The sequence below is a fragment of the Rhinopithecus roxellana genome, chromosome 1 (assembly GCF_007565055.1).
Source record: "Rhinopithecus roxellana isolate Shanxi Qingling chromosome 1, ASM756505v1, whole genome shotgun sequence".
NCBI classification, from domain to species: Eukaryota; Metazoa; Chordata; class Mammalia; order Primates; family Cercopithecidae; genus Rhinopithecus; species Rhinopithecus roxellana.
In genome coordinates, this window is record NC_044549.1 from 40,656,964 (window position 1) to 40,676,452 (window position 19,489).

Sequence of the window (19,489 nt, forward strand, 5' to 3'; positions counted from 1 at the left end):
GGATAAAGAGCAGGAAAGTAGAACAAGCCTAGGTTTTTTGTTTGCTTGCTTTTTTAAGACAGGGCCTTGCTTTGTCAGCCAGGCTGGAATGCAGTGGCGCAATCACGGCTCACTGCAGCCTCAGTCCTCTGGGTTCAAGCAATCTTCTCACCTCAGCCTCCCAAGTAACTGAAACTACAGGCATGTACTACCATGCCCAGTTAATGTTTTTATTTTCTGTACCGACAGGTTCTCACTGTGTTGCCCAGGCCAGTCTTGAACTCCAGGATTCAAGCGATCCTCTGGCCTTAGTCTCCCAAAGTCCTGGGATTACAGGCATGAACCACCACACTCGGCCAAGGCTAAGTTCTTGAAGCCACTGTCTCAAACCTGGAGCTTTTAATTTCCAAACTTCCTAACAGGGAGATAAATTACTTTTCTGTATTGCTTGCATCAGCATAGTCGGGTATTCTAGTGCTTGCTTTTGAAAGCATCCTAATTGAGATCTCCCTAAGGACAACTCTTCAGAGAACAGTTCTCTGAACATCTGCTAATTGTCTTATTCTATAAAAACTGAACATCAGAATTATGCTCTACTAATAATTTTCTTTCTAAAGTTTGAGTAAACTATGAGAGGAATTCCTCCTACGAACTCAATTTGACCGTTCAGGGTGACCTGTTAGATGAACAAGATGGTGCAGTGGAAATCTGGTTGTCAATTCAATATCCAATTACCTCTTCCTCAATTGTGACAGAATTTGCTTTGTCCAGCTATCAAACCTGCACATGGATCTAAGTGGGGGTAGGGTAGAGGTGGGGAATCTTGTGTAAGCCAATCACTATAAGGTATTCCGTTGATAACTATTACTGGTCCATAAAAATACATATAACCTAATTTGGCTCAATCAGACCTTTAGAAAAGGGACTAAGAGTCCATGCCCAGGAAATGGTTTCTCTCTCTTCTGCTGCACTTGAACAAGAAAGCACATGATGGGCTTCATCGGTCCTGGACGAGAAAGCTCTGAGATGAAAATAACTTGAGTCTTGGATGAAATTAGTGATCCTATGATATCATCACATTTAGAGCTGACTCTAACTGGACTTCCAGCTATGTGAGTTTTCCTCATGAGGATTTTCTATTACTTGCTATCAAAAGCACCATAATCAACACAGACGGAACATCTAGCACTTTTTAATACCTAAAGAAATAAATACTGGGCATAATCACACATGCACTCTGTTTAGGAAAGCATCTTGGAATATCCATCATACCACTGAGCATTCAACTTTATATTTCTATGGTTTATATATATATATATATATATCCACTAGACTATAAGCTCTCTGAGGGTAGAGTCTATGTCTTACTACCCTTTGACTACTACTCTGTATAGCTGGCATATAGTATGTCCTCAGCAAGTGATGAATCAAACAGCCTCTCATCTTGAAAAAAGTATGTCTGATTCACACATGAATTATGAACACTAGGGCTGTTCCCTGCAAATAACAGGCCTTCACTAAGTATGCATTAAATGAATTTATAACTACAAATACATGATGTTTACACTGGATAACTAGTACACCAAAGAACACTGGGCTTCAACTTACATCGCAGGTTACCAGCTATTGGATCAGGGTGATTTTCTTAACCTCTCCGAGCACCTATACTCACCTGTAAAATAAGGATCATGGTTTTTCCATCACATCATAGATCACATTAGACCTGTGAAAGATGTAGTAATCCCAAGACAGGCCTTACTTAAGGATATGATCCTGTCTTCATCAACCTTCAAGTTAAACATTACAAGGTCAGACAAAGGGGGGACTAGAAAAAATAGTGTGACTATATCCGCATTGAGTTTAGTCATTATTGTGAAGAGCAAAGGCTTAGCAAAGAGGTGCATTAGAATGTGGTTGTTACCCACTAGGAGGCCAAGTTCTTCATTTTTCAAGTTACTGTGGTGATGCCTCTTATCATTATTACCGAACTGCTGCACATCATCTTTGGGAGGACTCAAGCACTAGGAAAGGGTGGGCAGAGGGTCTTGTGAGATGTACTTTTAAGTGTTGCAGAGACCAAAAAGGGTGCTTTCAGGTCCTTTACAAATCAAGCAAGCATACCAAACTGGCAAGTTTTAAAAAATTGTGTTGCTCAGAGATTAGGGAAATCAGTGCTCTGAGACACTAAGGTGCAAATGCGTATTTTTTTTCTAGGGATCATTTGGGGGCAGTCCTCACTCAAAGCCTTGAAAACATGCATGGCCTCTGGCCCCTCTTTAGCTGAGTGATTAGTAAAGGACACTTGTAAAGACTTTCCATAAGGAGACTTCTATTGCAGTGTTATCAGAGTAGCCAAAAGAAAAAAAAAAGTAAAAGGTGTACACACACACACACACACACACACACACACACACACACACACACGGAGAGAGAGAGAGAAATGTTATTGAAGAGTGGTCCTATTGTAGACTGGTGGGATTTCAGGACATTTCTTCCTTATTATGTTTCCATTAAACCAACCAACGAAATAAAACAAAACTTCAGAATTTAGGTTATCTGACATATATACTGTTCCAGACTGAGATCCAATTCCTAGACTGGCATCTGACATACAGAAGACACTCTATATGAAGTATTTGTTTAATGAATGAATGTCCAAATGTGCAAAAAGAAAAAACAGGGTATTGGTTAAATTATGGTTAAGTCACAGATGAATTTATACATAGTCAATACAAATGACACCGTAGACCTATACTCACTAATGGTAAAATACATTAGGGGCAAAACATGATGTTATAACTTCATTAAAAATATATAGCACAGAAAAAAATTTATTTTTGTTTTAAAAAATGTATAAAGGCATAGGAAAAGTCTGGACTAGTATATATTAGAAATCAACAATGGGTGATAAGGTTATTGATTTTTTTATTTTTTGTAGTTCCAGGACATATTCAAGCAGAGTTTGGATAACCATATGCCAAAGATCTGTATTGGGTGGGAAGTTGGTTCACACCTGTCTTAATTGTTCAAGATTCTATTCTTCACGTAGATTATGTCTGTAAATCAAAAAGTGCTTACTAAAGTATATCCAAATGAATATTCAAGTAAAAATATAAACAAAATAAAATAATAGAGAATGCTAATAACAGTGCCAAATACTGTGTATACATCATTTTTAATTAGTACTTCCCATCCTGTAAGTTAGGTATTACTTCTATACTTGCTTTTTGTTCTTTTTTTTTTTTCTCAGCTGAGAAAAAGAGACCCAAAAAAGCTATCCCTTGCTTGAGGTCACATAGTCAGTTATTGAACCTAAGTCTGTCATACATCAAAGCCATGCTCTTAACGAATTAGGAAAGAATCTTAAGGAATCATCTGATTCAGCTCCTTATTTTATAAAGGAGAGACTTTTTCCATCACACAACGACATATGAACGTTACATATCTTCTTATGTTCTCAGTATCTTTTGTTCTTGAGATTTTAGACTCAATGTACTTTACAAGCAGAATATGATCATACTTCACTAGCCATTCAGCAGCTACAAGGATGACAAGGTTGCTATACTAAGGAAATCACACTCTGTTCAACTCCAGGCATCACTATGGCATAGCACTGAGGAAAGTGCTATGCATAGTCAATACATATGTCCTCAGCAAGTGATGTTTGATTAGTGACTTTTAGTACCAATTCAGTCTCCAGCCTAAGCCAGCTTCTAATTAAAAGACAACTGTCTAACCTGTAGGCACAAAACTTAAAATCCTAGTCTATTTTAAAATATAACTAGCCATGTACAGATTCATAATGCCAAACAGTTGAGATCTTCCAAGCCATATCACCCTAATCTGATCCAAAATCTAAAATGACTTTTCCAAAAGACAGCTAATAAACAGTAATGGTTTAAATAATAAGACTAAAGGCTTGTTCTTACCTTTAAGAAAGTTAAAAAAAAAAAAAGTGTTGAATGAGATGATATGGCTACTGTTTGGATGAATGGAGGCAAGATGGTGCACTTCCGGGTTCTTCATCCTCCCCCAACTTTTCCTGCGCGCGCGAAAATGCAGCCGGCGACCCGGGAAGGTGCAGACCAACTAGGCATGCGCCAGGTGATGTCAATCTGAAGAGACCAAGATTTACCTGGTCGCACCTGCGGAACGCCCCCCGACACGCCCGTGCCCCGCCTATTGCCCTCCCACTCCTAGAAAAGCGGCTCCGGACGAACGCCACGCACGGACTTCCCAGCTTCCCCACTGCGGTCGGGACTGTTGGAACTCCGTCCGAGAGCTGCACGGGTGACTCTGTGGGCCTCATTTGTCGGGGGCCAACAGACCTCTCCCTACCCACCTTCTTCCCCTGAAGCTAGGTGACCAAAATAAACTTGCAGTTTTGCTCCTACCCTTGCCTAGTCGCTGGTTCTTTTGTGCCCGCTCTGGTGGTCTTAGAAAAAACAAATCAGGTGGTGCCGAAACCCGGGAGGAGACCCCTCCTCAGGGCCCCCAGGGTCTGGGGAGCCTCCTCCTCCTCCTCGTTCCACGCCACAGACGGACCAGGACCTGAGACCCGCTTCCCTCACTCTCACGGCCTCTCTGGGGTAAGTGCCCTTGTCTCCTCTTTACCTCCCTCGGCCAAAATCCTGCGCAGGTCCGAGGTCCATTTGGAGCCACCATGTGGCTCGGGAGACCCATTCAGGACGGAGACGTCCGCCTGAAAGTAATCTCCACTTTGGCTCCATGAGCCTCCAGTCTGTCTCTGCTGGTTCCAAAGGACGCTTTGAAGCCAGGCAGGGATCCATTTCCATTTCCATTGTGTCCCTTGTGTCGGTAAAGAGGAAACAAACGGGAAACCCCCCAGTCCAAATTTCCAAAGAGCACCCCCTTAGGGTGCCTCCTAGCCAATTTAAAAACCTTACAGCTCGAACAAGACCTTAGGAGGAAGCGGTTAATTTTCCTTTCCACTGTGGCGTGATCGACCTCAGCAATTTCTGCCAGCGGCTAGGCAAGTGGTCCGAAATTAATTACGTACAAGGCTTTTGGGCCTTAAGCTCTCGTCCCTATACTCCTCCTTCTCTCCCCGCTCTCTCCACCCCCTCCCTTCCTGCCCAGACTCCTCCTCCTCCCCCCATCCAGACTCCTCCTTCCTCCTCCTTACCTAGTAGTAATCCACTCAGTCCCGTGCTTCCTTCGGGGCCCCCAACTGGCTGTCTTGAGTCTCCTGTCTCTGCACACACCCGCTCTAAGTGCCCTGCTGATGCCTCCACTTCTGCCCCACACCCTCCTACAGTGTTAGCGCCTTTGCAAGAGGTGGCTGGGGCGGAGGGGGTAGTCAGAGTACATGTCCCTTTTTCATTGGCCAATCTTTCCAAAATTGAGAAGCGTTTAGGGGATTTCTCAGCTAATCCCACCATCTACATAAAGGAATTTAGATACCTTTGTCAGGCCTATGACTTAACTTGGCATGACCTCCAGGTTATCCTAACCTCCATCCTAAACCCTGAGGAGCAAGAGCGCATCCTAGCGGCCGCCAGGCAGCACGCCAACCAACTACATTTAACTGACGCCGCCATCCCACTAGGGGAGCAAGCAGTCCCCTCGGCAGACCCAGACTGGAACTACCAAGCAAACCAGCCTGGGCGCCGTAGGCGAGACATAATGGTTCAGTGTTTGTTGGCTGGTATGCAAGCAGCCTCAAACAAAACTGTAAATTTTAACAAATTAAAAGAAATTATTCAAAATCCAGAAGAAAATCCAGCCGCATTCTTAAATAGGCTGACTGAGGTTCTAACCCAGTATACCCGGTTAGATCCGGCCTCCCCCACAGGGGCCACCATTTTGGCGTCTTATTTCATTTCTCAATCAGCTCCTGACATTCGTAAGAAACTTCAGAAGGTAGAGGATGGTCCTCAGGCACCAATACAAGACCTGGTTAAATTAGCCTTTAAGGTCTATAACTCCAGAGAGGAGACAGCTGAGGCAGTGTGACAGGCACGCCTCAAACAGAAGGCCCAGCTCCTAGCAGCGGCTTTAGAGCCCAGTTGTAACCCCAGGCCAGAGAGCACACACCCCACAGACTCCAAGGCCACGAAAGGAGCCTGCTATAAGTGCGGCAAGGCAGGACACTATGCCAACAGGTGTCCGCAAGGTCCCTGAGCCCCAACGCAGCCTTGCTATAAGTGCAAGGCGTCAGGACATTGGGCCAGTGAATGTCCTAACCCTCATCCACCAGCAGCCCCCTGCCCTGCTTGCCAGCAGGGAGGACACTGGAAGTCTGATTGCCCCACCCTGAGAACAGGTGCTGCGTCTCCACGTGACCCCCTTTCCCAGGATCCTGGGAGCTCCTTCCAGCTCCTACATCTGGACGACGACGACAACTGAAGGTGCCGAGACTCGGGGACCCCCATCACCCTCGCCGAGCTGCGGGTAACTCTCCTGGTAGCGGGTAAGACAATTTTTTAATCAACAGCGAGGCTACGTATTCTGTTTTGCCATCCTTCTCTGGACCTAGCCTTCCATCCAATATCTCTGTAGTAGGAGTAAGTGGAAAGCCATCCATCCCACGAAAAACTCCACTCCTTAATTGCTGCCTGGCCAACAACTACTTTGCGCACTCGTTCCTCATTATACCCTCATGCCCTACCCCCTTACTAGGCTGAGACATCTTGAGCACCTTAAAGGCCTCCATATACATTCCCACCAACCCATCCACTCCCCTTCAACCCCCTCATGACCTGTTGCTCATGCTTTGTGCAAGCGCACACGCTCCTCCTATGTCACCCCCACCCCCCATCTTCCCTATTTCTGTACACCCTCAAGTGTGGGACACTTCCACCCCGGTCATAGCTGCCCACCAGCCACCAGTTCTCGTCAAGCTCAAAGATCCCACTCATTTCCCAAACCGCCCCCAATTCTCTCTCTCTCTGACACATCTACAAGATTTAAAGCCAATTATCACGCGACTACTTAGCCAACATATTCTTGTCCGCACACATTTCCCCTGTAACACTCCAATACTTCCAGTTAAAAAGGCAGAAAGTGGCAGTTGGTCTCTTAGCCCAGCCTGTCGGTAACACCCACCGTCCTGTGGCCTATCTATCCAAACAGCTAGACCCAACTGTACAAGGCTGACAACCCTGTCTGCGTGCGCTAGTAGCGGCAGCCTGCCTGACCCAGGAAGCAAAAAAGCTCATTAGAGGCAGTCATCTAACAGTCCTCTCCACACACTGTCTTCAGGATCTCATCTCTCATAAAAGTATTAGCCACTTAACTCCATCCCGGCTCCAACTTTTCCATCTCTTATTCATAGAAGACCCCACTGTTACTTTAGAAGTTTGCTCCTCTCTAAATCCAGCCACTTTACTGCCAGACTCTCTTAAACCACCCCATACTAAACATTCTTGTCCTGAGGTTCTGGAGGCTCAACCCCCCAGCCACCTACACTTGCATGACCAGCCCCTTCAGAATGCACAACTAACCCTATTTGTGGATGGCAGCTCCTTTATCAACCCTCAAGGAAACAGACAGGCAGGATATGCAGTAGTTACCTCTTCCACAGTTTTAGAGGCAAAACCCCTACCACAAGGGACCACATCACAGTAGGCAGAACTCACTGCACTAACCAAGGCACTCCTACTATCAAAAGGAAAAACAGTAAACATATACACAGATTCTAAATATGCTTTTCTAATCACACACACCCATTCAGTCACCTGGAAAGAGAGAGGGTTTTTAACCACCGGCGGTACCCCTATTATTAAAAAAAAACAAATACTCAAACTACTAGATGCACTGTCGGCACCTTCCAAGGTAGCCATTATACATTGTAAAGGGCACCAAACTTCATCTAACCCGGTAGCAGCTGGCAACAATTTCGCTGACGTCACTGCCAAGTCAGCCGCTGGATTTTCCACCCCTAAGCCTCCTTCTGCCTGTTTTCTCTCCCCCCAGTATGCCCCTAATTACACTCAGGAAGAAAAGGCTAAGCTATTACAAAATCCAACAGCCAAACTAACTACAGGTGACTGGATATATATTGATAACAAACTAGTTATTCCTGAAACACAACTCCATACCATTCTAACAGACATACATAATTCTTTACATATAGGACCCAAAGCCTTATATGATTTCCTAAATCCCCTCCTCCACTGTCCAACACTACAAAAACACTTACTTACAATCAACCAGCAGTGCTCTACCTGCCTAAAGGCAAATCCTCAAGGCGCATTGCGTAATCCCCATCCCAGCCATCAACTCAGAGGACACCAACCAGGTGAAGATTGGCAAATTGATTTTACACATATGCCAAGACATAAAAAATTCAAATACCTCTTAACCCTTGTGGACACCTTTTCAGGGTGGATCGAGGCCTATCCTACCACAGGAGAAACCGCTAACATTGTTGCCTCTATACTCACTGAACATATTATTCCTAGGTTTGGCCTCCCGGTCACTCTTCAATCCGACAATGGTCCAGCATTCATCTCTAAGGTAGTCCAACAGGTAGCAGCCCTCCTACACATCACCTGGAAACTCCACATCCCTTATAGGCCTCAGTCTTCTGGTAAGGTAGAAAAGGCTAACGGACTCATCAAACAGCAGCTCACCAAACTCTCAATCGAAACCCGGCAGTCGTGGGTAACTCTCCTTCCCTTAGCCCTGACCCGGCTGCGGGCAGCACCTCGAAGCCCAACAGGCCTCAGTCCGTTCGAATTAGTCTATGGACGGCCCCTAACCCTCCAACAAATACCTTCCCTGCCAGCCCCTTTGGCGAACTACCTCCCATATCTCACTCTTCTCAGACAACTCCTAAGACAACACGCTGAGTTAGCACACCCTCCTCCAACAGACGCCTACAACCCACATCTCTCCCTCAGTCCCGGAGACCAAGTATACATAAAAGATATCCAAGCCAAAGACTTACAGCCCAGGTGGAAAGGCCCATACATTGTCCTCCTGTCTACACATACAGCAGCAAAACTCCTAGGACACACGCATTGGATTCATATTTCCCAGCTAAAAAGGGCCCCCACCGGGAACAATCAGTGGACATCAGTTCAACTTTCCCCCACTCGCCTCAAACTTACAAAACTTTCTTAACTAGTTCATGCTCCCTGATCCCTGGCGCTTAGCTCGCTTTCTCACCATCCTCTACATAAACCTATCAGACTTTCAATACATAACCCCAGACCCATATCTACCTCCAGACAATAGTACAGAGCAGTGGTTCTCCCATCTCCTAACCTTCATCGAACATCTCCAATGGCAAGGGACACTCCGTGACTACGCTGAAAATGAAGTCTCATTTTATACTTATATTGCTGTTTCACTCATACACTCAGACCTTTGCTAGTCCGCCTACTGTATGGCAATTTTTTTCTCATCACTCAAACTTGGCCACAAGACAGCCGAACACACTCAGTAGCACATAGTTCTGCCAGTTGTCTTCCTTAAGGCTATCAAACTTCTCTCCGCACAATAGAGACCCCTATCTCATGGCTCACACTTATCCGCCAAAGGCTAAACTTAACCTACACTGTGAATATAACCAATCTCTCCCACTGCTTCCTCTGTGAGGCTTTAGAAGGCCCCTGCCTAGTGGCAGCCCCCTGCCCAGGGCCTTCAACACAACTGGTCAAACATCCCACAATTCACTCACACTCCAGGCACCTCTATACCAAAATCCAAATAGCCCAATCCTTCCTTTCCATTATTCAATTCCAAATTCATCCTGAGGTAATCATACTCAGGCACCCAATGGAGGCTAAACAGCCCCCATTGGAGGCTATTTCTGGTGCAACTGGTCTCTCCCTCTAAAACTCTTAACCATACAGCCATTAACTGATCCCTCTATGTCCCCATGTCCTTGGTCCCCAGTCTAACTTTATACAGCCAGGCAGAAGTAGCAGAGCTTTTCCAGCAACTTTCCATGCCACTACGCCACTTCCGTCAAAAACGGGCTGTTTTCCTCCCTCTAGTTATTGGAATCAGCTGAAAGCCTGGCCTCCCTGCAGCGCCGAACTACCTCAATAGCCCAAGTAGCTGCCCAAAACAGGCGAGCCCTAGGCTTGTTTACAGCTGAAAAAAGGAGGCACTTGTCTCTTCCTTGGAGAAGAGTGCTGCTATTATGTTAGCAAGTCAGGCCTAGTAGACACTAACATTCAAACCCTCAATAAAATAAAAAAAACTGAGATACAGAACCTTAATACCCCAACCTTGCCGGGACCTTCCTTCTGGGTTTTGCCCATATTCCAACAAATGCTTCCATACCTCGTTCCTATACTAATACTGTGCCTTATTTTATTCTTCATCCGTACGTCCAAATGCCAACCATGGGCCCCGACCTTAACAGCGCCCCTTAACAGCAGGAAGCAGCCAGACAGACCACGGCGCCCCTTTATCACTATTATCAATAAAAGGTTGGACTGTTTGGATGAATGGAGGCAAGATGGTGCACTTCCGGGTTCCTGCGCGCGAAAATGCAGCCGGCAACCCGGGAGGGTGCAGACCAACTAGGCATGCGCCAGGTGATGTCAATCTGAAGAGACCAAGATTTACCTGGTTGCACCTGCGGAACGCCCCCCGACACGCCCGTGCCCCGCCTATTGCCCTCCCACTCCTAGAAAAGCGGCTCCGGACGAACGCCACGCACAGACTTCCCAGCTTCCCCACTGCGGTCAGGGACTGTTGGAACTCCGTCCGAGAGCTGCACGGGTGACTCTGTGGGCCTCATTTGTCGGGGGCCAACAGACCTCTCCCTACCCACCTTCTTCCCCTGAAGCTAGGTGACCAAAATAAACTTGCAGTTTTGCTCCTACCCTTGCCTAGTCGCTGGTTCTTTTGTGCCCGCTCTGGTGGTCTTAGAAAAAACAAATCAGCTACCACACTGATTCTGAATTGGTAAAGGATTATTTATTTTACTTCTATTCACCTAATTCTGGAGATTTCATTGGTTGAGATCAGTATCTGCCTTCTCCTGACAACAGATATCCAGAGTTCCCAGAATGACATTCTAATAAGAACATAAGCACTTTATGTTACAAGATTTGTTGATATATATCCTTTGGGGGAAAAAAGCCACGTGAGCAAACGAGGAACACACACACAAAAAGAAACACAACTGAAGACCTTTCACTAGTAATATTTTACTTTCTTTTAAAAATAAATTATAAATACTTTTTCCACATATCAAAGTTCATCAAAGAACTCCCAAAATTAATCTTCTTCATTCTTCAGGAATTATTTATTCACACAGCAGACCACCTACAGAAAAAGATTTGTTTTAGAAAGTCAGATTTCAAACATCATGCCAGATCTATGGAGTCAGGGAATTAAGACCACTAGAAATGAATGCTGCAGATGAGTAATTAACTAATTACCAGAATTATTCCAAATCAGTCATAAAATTCAAAATCAACATTTTAAAATTCTAGGTTTGCCTAACTAAAAACATCAGTGAAACTATTATGATATTGTTTACTCTTTAAAAGTTTTTGAAGTAAAAACTCCCTCTCTGTGTGTATATATATATAAATAATACATGTGTGTTTGAGAAATATGTATTTCTCAAAAATATCCTCCAAAAAAGGCCAAAGCAGTTATTTTTATAGATATTCAAGAAACAAGACTTGCAAACCCCTCTTTGCTGATTCAAGTATGCCTGGCAAAGCTCCACAAAGTAGAGGGCAGAAGGTCAGCTCAGTACCCAAGGCACTTCCTGTGGAAAGTTACTCACTTAATCCCAAAGGCAAGATAAGGGCAACCCTTTAACATTCATTTGGAAAAATCAAAAAGGGAGAGTAGCATAGATAGGGTTGCTGATCCAGTCAAGTCAATACCAGGCTTCTCACACTGCTCCCAGTGCCTATCCCAGAAGATTGAGAACAATGGTAGGAAGGTAATTAAACTGGAGTAGCTAACTCTTCAAGTCTAATGCAAATACTTGCCTCATGTAGCTGTTCACTTCATTTGGTTTAGATAAAGATAAACCACATCAAGACATAAACATCTAAACTCTCTCTTTTCTAAAAGGCTCAAAGGAAGAATATATTTATAGAAAAGCTTGGAAAGACAACCAAAAGCGAAGCCATTCAACCTTTCAATTATAGCAGCCCATAGCATTGTTACCACTTTTGCTACTGACCACATATCAAAAGGGGCTATGTGGTAGAAGACCCTGGATTTAAACCTGTTTGGTTATATCTCTGGATGTAAAGTCCTTGACTGGAGGGATAATCTTTCTCCCCTCGGCATTTTCCAGGGTCTTAATAAATATCTGTTGAATGAATAAACGTTTGAATGGCAGAAATTACTCTTTCTGGATTATCTTGGGATCATATTTTCATACATAATCAGTTTTGTGTGTGTGTGCGTAAAATTCAGCATATTTTAAGCACCCAACTGTTAAGTTGTTAAACTTAATATTGAGTATCGCCACTACTCAGTACTAGTCCTTTAATTTCTTTCAATAACTTTAGTCTCCAAAATGGGTTCTTTAGGCTTCTTCTGACTCCTAAAGGCAGAAAGACAGTAGCCATCCATTTCCTTCTTATATTTCTAATGAGGTTCTAGGTTCTTGTGATTTCTCTTTTCAGTAAAAGAAGCAGTCAAAAAATAGAAAAAAATTGTCTAAAATCACCACCATACCCATTTTTTCTTGAGTTTTCAAATCTCTGCCTTTGCTACTACTACATTTTCAGATAATTTATGTCTAGCATTATCTCTGCTATTCGTCTTCAACTTAGGCCAGTGGTTGTTAAAGAGAAGTGCACTTGAAAATCATCTAGGAGTTTCTCAGTCAACAGGTGCAGACCAGGGCCCAAGTTGTGAATTTTGGAAAACATTCTTCAGATGATTCTGAGGTGCACCTCTGGGTAAGAACTACTGGGTGAATGTAGCCTACTTTCACGTTAAGTATAAAAATTGTATAATAGATGTATTCCCAATCTACTGTACTCGAGGTACAATTAAGATCTCAGGAATAACATCAAAATCTACAAAAGTTTCTGAATTAAGGAACTTTCATGATCATTGCCAGAAAGATCTAAGTTTGCAAAATATTTTTCCTTTGAAGCTATTCTCAGAAAAATGTGATCTAACAGTCTAAGAAATACCAATTTAGGTTAAGTTTATCTTACAGCAATGCAGACAGTTGTGTTGGATTTCACCCTCCAGACAATGGCCTGTTTACTCCATTATTTGCAACTGTACATTTCAGCAACAGGTCTTTCTAATTAGCATTCATAATGAGGTTTTAAGATTGAAGATCAAAATTATGTGCAATTCTAAAAATGAATATGTTGGAATAAAATCTCATTAAGTACAAGGAGTGAAGTGTAAAGTGCCTGTGATTTGGAGAATATAAAAGATCTGAACTCTAATGTAATTTGACCACTATCCACTCTTAACTTGAGCAAGTCTTTTTTGACTTCACTGTGCCTCCATTTCCCCATGGAGGTTGGGGAAATAGGACACCTGGGACCAACGAGGATCCAACACCCAGTCCTCTTCCAAAAATATTACACTGAAAATGAAGAACATGCAGTTTGAATTCTTAGAAAGGTCCTACATGGATTCAGATTGTTCTTCCTGTAACCAGGATTCAATAATAATCAAGTCATATACTTAACAGACCTCAACTGAATGTCTGCTATCTACAACTCTCAAGGTATGAGCTATTCTGTTCTGGTTTTTACAGATGATTTATTTTACATTTAATCATCACAACAACTCTATGAAGTAGTTTGGGCATGTATTATTGTCTCCATTTTACAGATGAGGAAACCAAGGTACAGAAAGTTAAGGACCTGCCCAAGACCAAACAATCAGTTAAACAGTAGATTTTCTAAGTCTAAAGCTTTTGCATTTTCTTTTACACACAAATGAAGTACACAGACATAATTCTCACTCTCTGCCCCAATAACATAAAGAAAACTATGATATCATATGGTACTTTTGAATATATGCCACTTATAACAATTGTACCACCTTTGTGGTTCAGATGAAGTCCAAGATAAGCTTTTGATATTCCTAAAATTAGCATTTTTTTTAATCACTCTTTTTTATCAAGGCAGGTCCAGCACAAGCCTACAGCTTACACAACTGATGAGGGACTTAGATCATGAACAAGGAAACCACGTACAAATGTTGAGGCTTAAAAAATAGTTAATAAAGTACACTTATACTTTTTAAGAACACATTCCCCTTCAAATTTACTTATTTTACAAAATAGTTCATTACAGCATTTCTTTAAATCACCATCTAGTCTAAAGGCTACTTAAGCATATCATATACACAACAGAAGATACACCACACTATATACAGAATCACAAAATGTATTATGGTTCTCTTTCTATAAATAATAAGTAAAATTCAGAGGAATAATGTCTTGATGAAGCTAAATGTAGCTGAAGTGAAAAACATGCTAAACTAAACATCAAAAGAATAAAAATAAAGCCTCAGGACTTTCAGCCTAGACTGTTCTCCATTACACAGTAACTTCTTATCAGCTTGCGACAAGTTCCTTATCCCTTCTTTTTTATAGCTCAGTGAGGAAGACCGGCCATATGTGAAATTCCAAAGAGGCAGGAAAGAGGTGCAAGGGAAAGAAGCCAGGCTCTCCAGTACTAATATATTGGCATGTGGCTTTGGCATTATCTCTCAGCTGTTATTAAGTTAAAAGTGGTAGTGTGGTGTGGAAGTTAGGGTAGGGGCAAAAAGCAGAGGGAATCGGCCTGGAGACTGAGGCTCCAGTTCTGATACTGCACAACCCACCTTGGGGGTCATTTCATAACCATTAGCTTTAATTTCCTTATTTATTCATTCATTGACCAATCCTCCATTGAGCACCTACTATAAGCCAGGCACTGTTATAGGTGGTGGGGATATGACAGTCAATGAAATAGAAAATTCCTACTTTCTCAGAGCTTACCTTCTAGCTGCCGTGAAGCAACATAGATAATTAAAAATATATGTAATATGCAGGTGACAGTGTATAGAATAGAGTAGCCACTAGCCACATGTAGCTATTAAAATTTTTAAAAACTAAAAATTCAGTACCTCAGTCTTACCAGCCACAATTCAAGTGCTCAACAGCCACAAAAGGCTAGTGGCTACCAGACTGGCGAGTGCAGATACAGAACATTTCCATCTTCACAGAAAGCTCTGTTAGGACAGCACCATGATAGAGTGATGGGGAAGGGATGTAATTTACATGGGGCGTTGAGGGAAAGCCTCTCTAATAAGCAGACTTTTGAAGAGACCTGAGTAAAGGGGGCGTGCGGGGTGGGGGGTGAGCTAAGTTGATAACTGAAGGAAGAGCTTCCAAACAAAAGAATATCATTTGTTTGTGGAACTGTTGGACACATATCACTTAAGGTCCCTTTTAGCACTTAAATGTGGATTAAGAGTTCCAAGTTCTTTTAAAAAATGGCCTGAGGTCCACCACCCCATCTGGGATGTTAGGAGTGCCACTGCCCGGCTGCCCACTGTCTGGGAAGGAAGGAGCACCTCTGCCCAGCCACCCACTGTCTGGGAAGTGAGGAGCGCCTCTACCCAGCCACCCCGTCTGGGAAGTGAGGTGCCCCTCTGGATGGCTGCCCACCATCTAGCAAGTGAGGAGCGCCTCTGCCCAGCTGCTGCCCTGTCTGGGAAGTGAGGAACTCCCCTGCCTGGCTGCCACCCCGTCTGGGATGTGAGGAGCGCCTCTGCTGGGCCGCCCCACTGTCTGGGAAGTGTGGAGCACTTCTGCCCAGCTGCCCACTGTCTGGGAAGTGAGGTGCGTCTCTGCCCGGCTTCCGCCCTGTCTGGGACGTGAGGAGCGCCTCTGATCAGCCGCTGTGCAACCTTCCAAGTGTGAAGTGACAGCACTGTGTGTGATCTTTTCTGTCTTCCCCAAGTTTGCATTTTTGACATTAAAGTTTACTTTTAATTAAAAAAAAAAAAAAAATTGGCCTGAGGCTTTATTTTTTTTCCAATAAAGCACGGCACAAAAGAAATAACTACAATTCCATTTTCATTTTTCAGAAAGCAATACTTCCATGGGATGCCTACTCTCTACTTAAAAGCATTCATTGGCCAGGCATAGTGGCTCACACCTCTAACCCCAGCACTTTGAGAGACCAAGGCAGGAGGACTGCTTGAGTCCAAGAGGTTGAGATCAGCCTGGGCAAGATGGCGAAACCCCATCTCTAAAAAACAAAACAAAAAATTAGCCAGGCATGGTGGCCCACACCTGTAGTCCCAGTTACTCTGAAGGCTGAGGGGAGGATCACCCGAGCCTGGGAGGTTGAGGCTGCAGTGAGCTGTGACTGGGCCACTTCACCCCAGCCTGGCTTACAGAGTGAGACCCTGCCTCAAAAAAAAAAAAAAAAAAAAAAAAGCATTTACTGAAGTCCCACAGTATTCGAAACAAGAAAGAGAATATTTTTCTTTTAGTTCCTTCAGTCAGACAATTTTCCTAAAGCCATGAGACCTAAAGACTGTTGTCAAACCCTTTCTTAAAAGCTCAATTCTCCCCTTCCCCAATCTGCTAAATGCCTGTCTTTACTGACGTAATTTACTCCCTTCACTGGGAACTGAAAAATCATGGTTTTTCAAATTGATACTTAAGCATTTTAGATTAACCAGGTGAACCACCTTTCAGAGAGAATGTAGCCCAACTGTTGCTAAATCTGTAAAGCAATACACAAATTTGAAGCAAGAAGCTTACCATTTCATATTTTAAATCCCAGGGCTCTCATGCATTCCTTGTGGGCCTCAATTAGATCTCCACAGTGTTCTTCCCCTTTCTCGATGATACTATAAAACAAAATGTACTTGTTCTCTAAATAGGCATTAAGCACATTATTAAGTATGCATGATAGTGATGGGCAGTGAGACAAAACATGGGTATAATGGAATGTAGCTGGAGTTAAAACAAATGCTATTACCTCAACCAGCTTTGTTTTTATTTGATCTTATGATATTTCCATGCCTATGAAGACATTACACAGATAAGTGATTTTGGGGGGTAAATCTGATAAGAAATAATCACCCATATTAAATATTGCCTCTAGTCAATATCCAAGGAGTAACATTGCTCTATAAAGAAATTGACTGACTGAATAAAATACTTATGCTAAATGAAGGGCACAGAAAACAGATCAATTTTTTGCTTATTATCACGGAGAAATTAACTTTCTGATTTTGCCCTACATTCAAATACAACCAAGTAAGTCTACTTCTAATTACATCAAAAACATAAACACCAAAAATATCTGGTAGCCAGGAGACCAAGATGAGCACCCCCTCATGATGATCAAAGAACATTTTACTTGTAAAATTCACAAAGACAAGACTAGGACTACACAGCTTTATTTCTAAGGCCTGAAAATGTGATTCAGTAAATAATCAAATAAAGCCAAACTCAATTACAAGGAAAAACTGACTCCTGACTACAGATATTTGGGAAGAACCCACGTGGTCTGAGGCAATCCAGGCAAAAGGAATTTAAAGAAGGGAATAGGTTCTCCTTCCATCGAAACTCTACCCATCCTTCAATAGCTCAAGAGCTGCCTGCAAATGGGAGAGATGCCTGGGAGAGTGAGATCATTGTGAAGATAACAGCTAGCATTCATTGATCATTTATTGCCATGTACACTGTGCTAGGCACTTGACATGGCTTGTACCATGAACCTTTACAATAATACTGGAGGGAGTTTCTTTTATTAGAGTCATTTTATAGACACATGAGGCTCAAGGTCACCAAGTTAGTGGATTAAGATTCAAACCCTGACTGTGGATCCCAGACTCTTAATCATGCTGTCATACTACTCAAGGTTCAATAGCACTTACTGTTACCACTGGAACAATTTGTTCAGACGGCAGTCTTTCAATCCTGCCTTCACAGTATTATTTACAAAATACTGAGGATTAATAAAAGCACTGGGCTCCTACCCTCTTATTATCCCATTACAGCACTAATGATTTCTTTCTTCTATCTATTATCTGCGAAGACAAAAGGGGCCAGAGGAAGAGATGCACATTCACGTTATCTGAGGACGTCCTCTAATGAGATTTGCTCTACAAGAGAGGATATATAAAATAAGAACAAACCTTTTGTGGGGTGACAATCTAGATGAACTATTCTGAATACTTTGTCCCCTGCGCCATAGACTAGTTGATTTTCAACTTTTGGTTGCCTTAAAAGGGTTGAAGGGGAACTCTTCAGAACTGTAAGGAATGCACCTGTCCTACTGTCTCTAAATTTTGGAAGGAAGCCTTAGAATTTACCAGAAAATCTTTCCTGTTTGGTCTTAACAAATCTTCTATCTTAGCCCTTACCACGTGGTATACAAGTCATTGGTATATGCCTCCATTAACTTTAAGCTCCTTTATATCAAGACCCATCTTTATCCATGTCTACATTTTCGGACCTAACGCAGTCCTTAACCCATAACAGATACTCAAAACACATTTGTAGGAAGGAATCAGTGGTTGAAGCTAGCGGTTCTCCTCTCTCTTCATCGCTTCCCGGGACTAAGCCACCGGATAAGTCAACAGAGAGCCGACCAGGAAACCTACAAGGCCCAGTAATTATCTCCAGAGCGCCGCAATGGGGCGGGGAGGGGAGGGGGGGAGGAGGCGGGGAGGGGAGGGGGGAGGAGGCGGGGAGGGGAGGGGGGAGGAGGCGGGGAGGGGAGGGGGGAGGAGGCGGGAGGGAGGGGAGGAGGCGGGAGGGGAGGGGGAGGAGGCGGGGAGGGGAGGGGGGAGGAGGCGGGGAGGGGAGGGGGGAGGAGGGGGGGAAGAGGGGAAGGAAAAGGGCAGAGGGCAGAGGGCAGAGGGCGTAGGGCAGAGGCACCGGAAGGCACAGGCCGCGGCCCGAGGCTCATCGGCCGCGCCCTCTCCGGCTGCACACTGACCACGCATCGCGCGCCTTCTTGGTCTCCGGACAAGCGCAGCAAGGCTTCAGTGGCTTCTTCTCCTGAGGCTCAGGCGGGGCAGGGTTTGAGTCGACCAGACCCGGCATCTTTCGCGCCAAAAGCAGCTACGAGCGGAGACAGCCAAATCTATACGAGCCTCCGCAAACGCCGATTTGTCCGCTGCCACTTCCGGCAGTCGCTCTAAAAAAAAATACAGGAAGTCCTGCCTCTCTCTCACAGGTGGGGGGCGGATTTAAAAGGGGCGCGTGCGCAGCAGAGGCAAAATTCCGGCCTTAACGAGAGGGTGCCTCATCAGCGCATGCGCAAGGAAGCCCGCTGACAGGTCACCTGGACTGTAGCATTTACACTCTAGGACTCTAGGTTATAGAGAATTTGTTAAATCAACTTGGGGAGGGCTCACGAAGATGAAAGCAGCAAGACAACTGAGAGATCTTGTAACACCCGTTCTTCCCCACCCAGTATCGAAACGGAAGCCCAAGATGGTGAAATGATTTGTTCAAGCCAAACAGGAGAAACCACAAGTGAAAGCCAGTTCCCTTGATTAACAGACTAGTTTCCCCCTGTTTTTTATCTGCCTTCTTCCTGAACCCCACACACTG

At 43.9% G+C, this 19,489-nt stretch overlaps 1 protein-coding gene across 2 annotated transcripts in view; it reads right to left on the reverse strand.

Moving 5' to 3' along the window:
* Window positions 1–19,122, reverse strand: part of LOC104657623 (cytochrome c oxidase copper chaperone) — a 24,682-nt gene extending 5,560 nt beyond the window's left edge. The window contains exons 1-3 of one of the 2 annotated variants that reach the window (XM_010357466.2): window positions 18,870–19,122; window positions 16,679–16,767; window positions 11,095–11,232 (exon numbers count right to left, since the gene is read on the reverse strand). In XM_010357466.2, coding sequence (XP_010355768.1) covers window positions 16,683–16,767; window positions 18,870–18,976 — 192 coding nt within the window. In that variant the 5' untranslated portion in view covers window positions 18,977–19,122 and the 3' untranslated portion in view covers window positions 11,095–11,232; window positions 16,679–16,682. Of the gene's footprint in view, window positions 1–11,094; window positions 11,233–16,678; window positions 16,768–18,869 lie in introns of those variants that run through there. The other variant, XM_030941568.1, reaches the window with a different exon arrangement.
* Window positions 19,123–19,489: the final 367 nt, after the last annotated feature.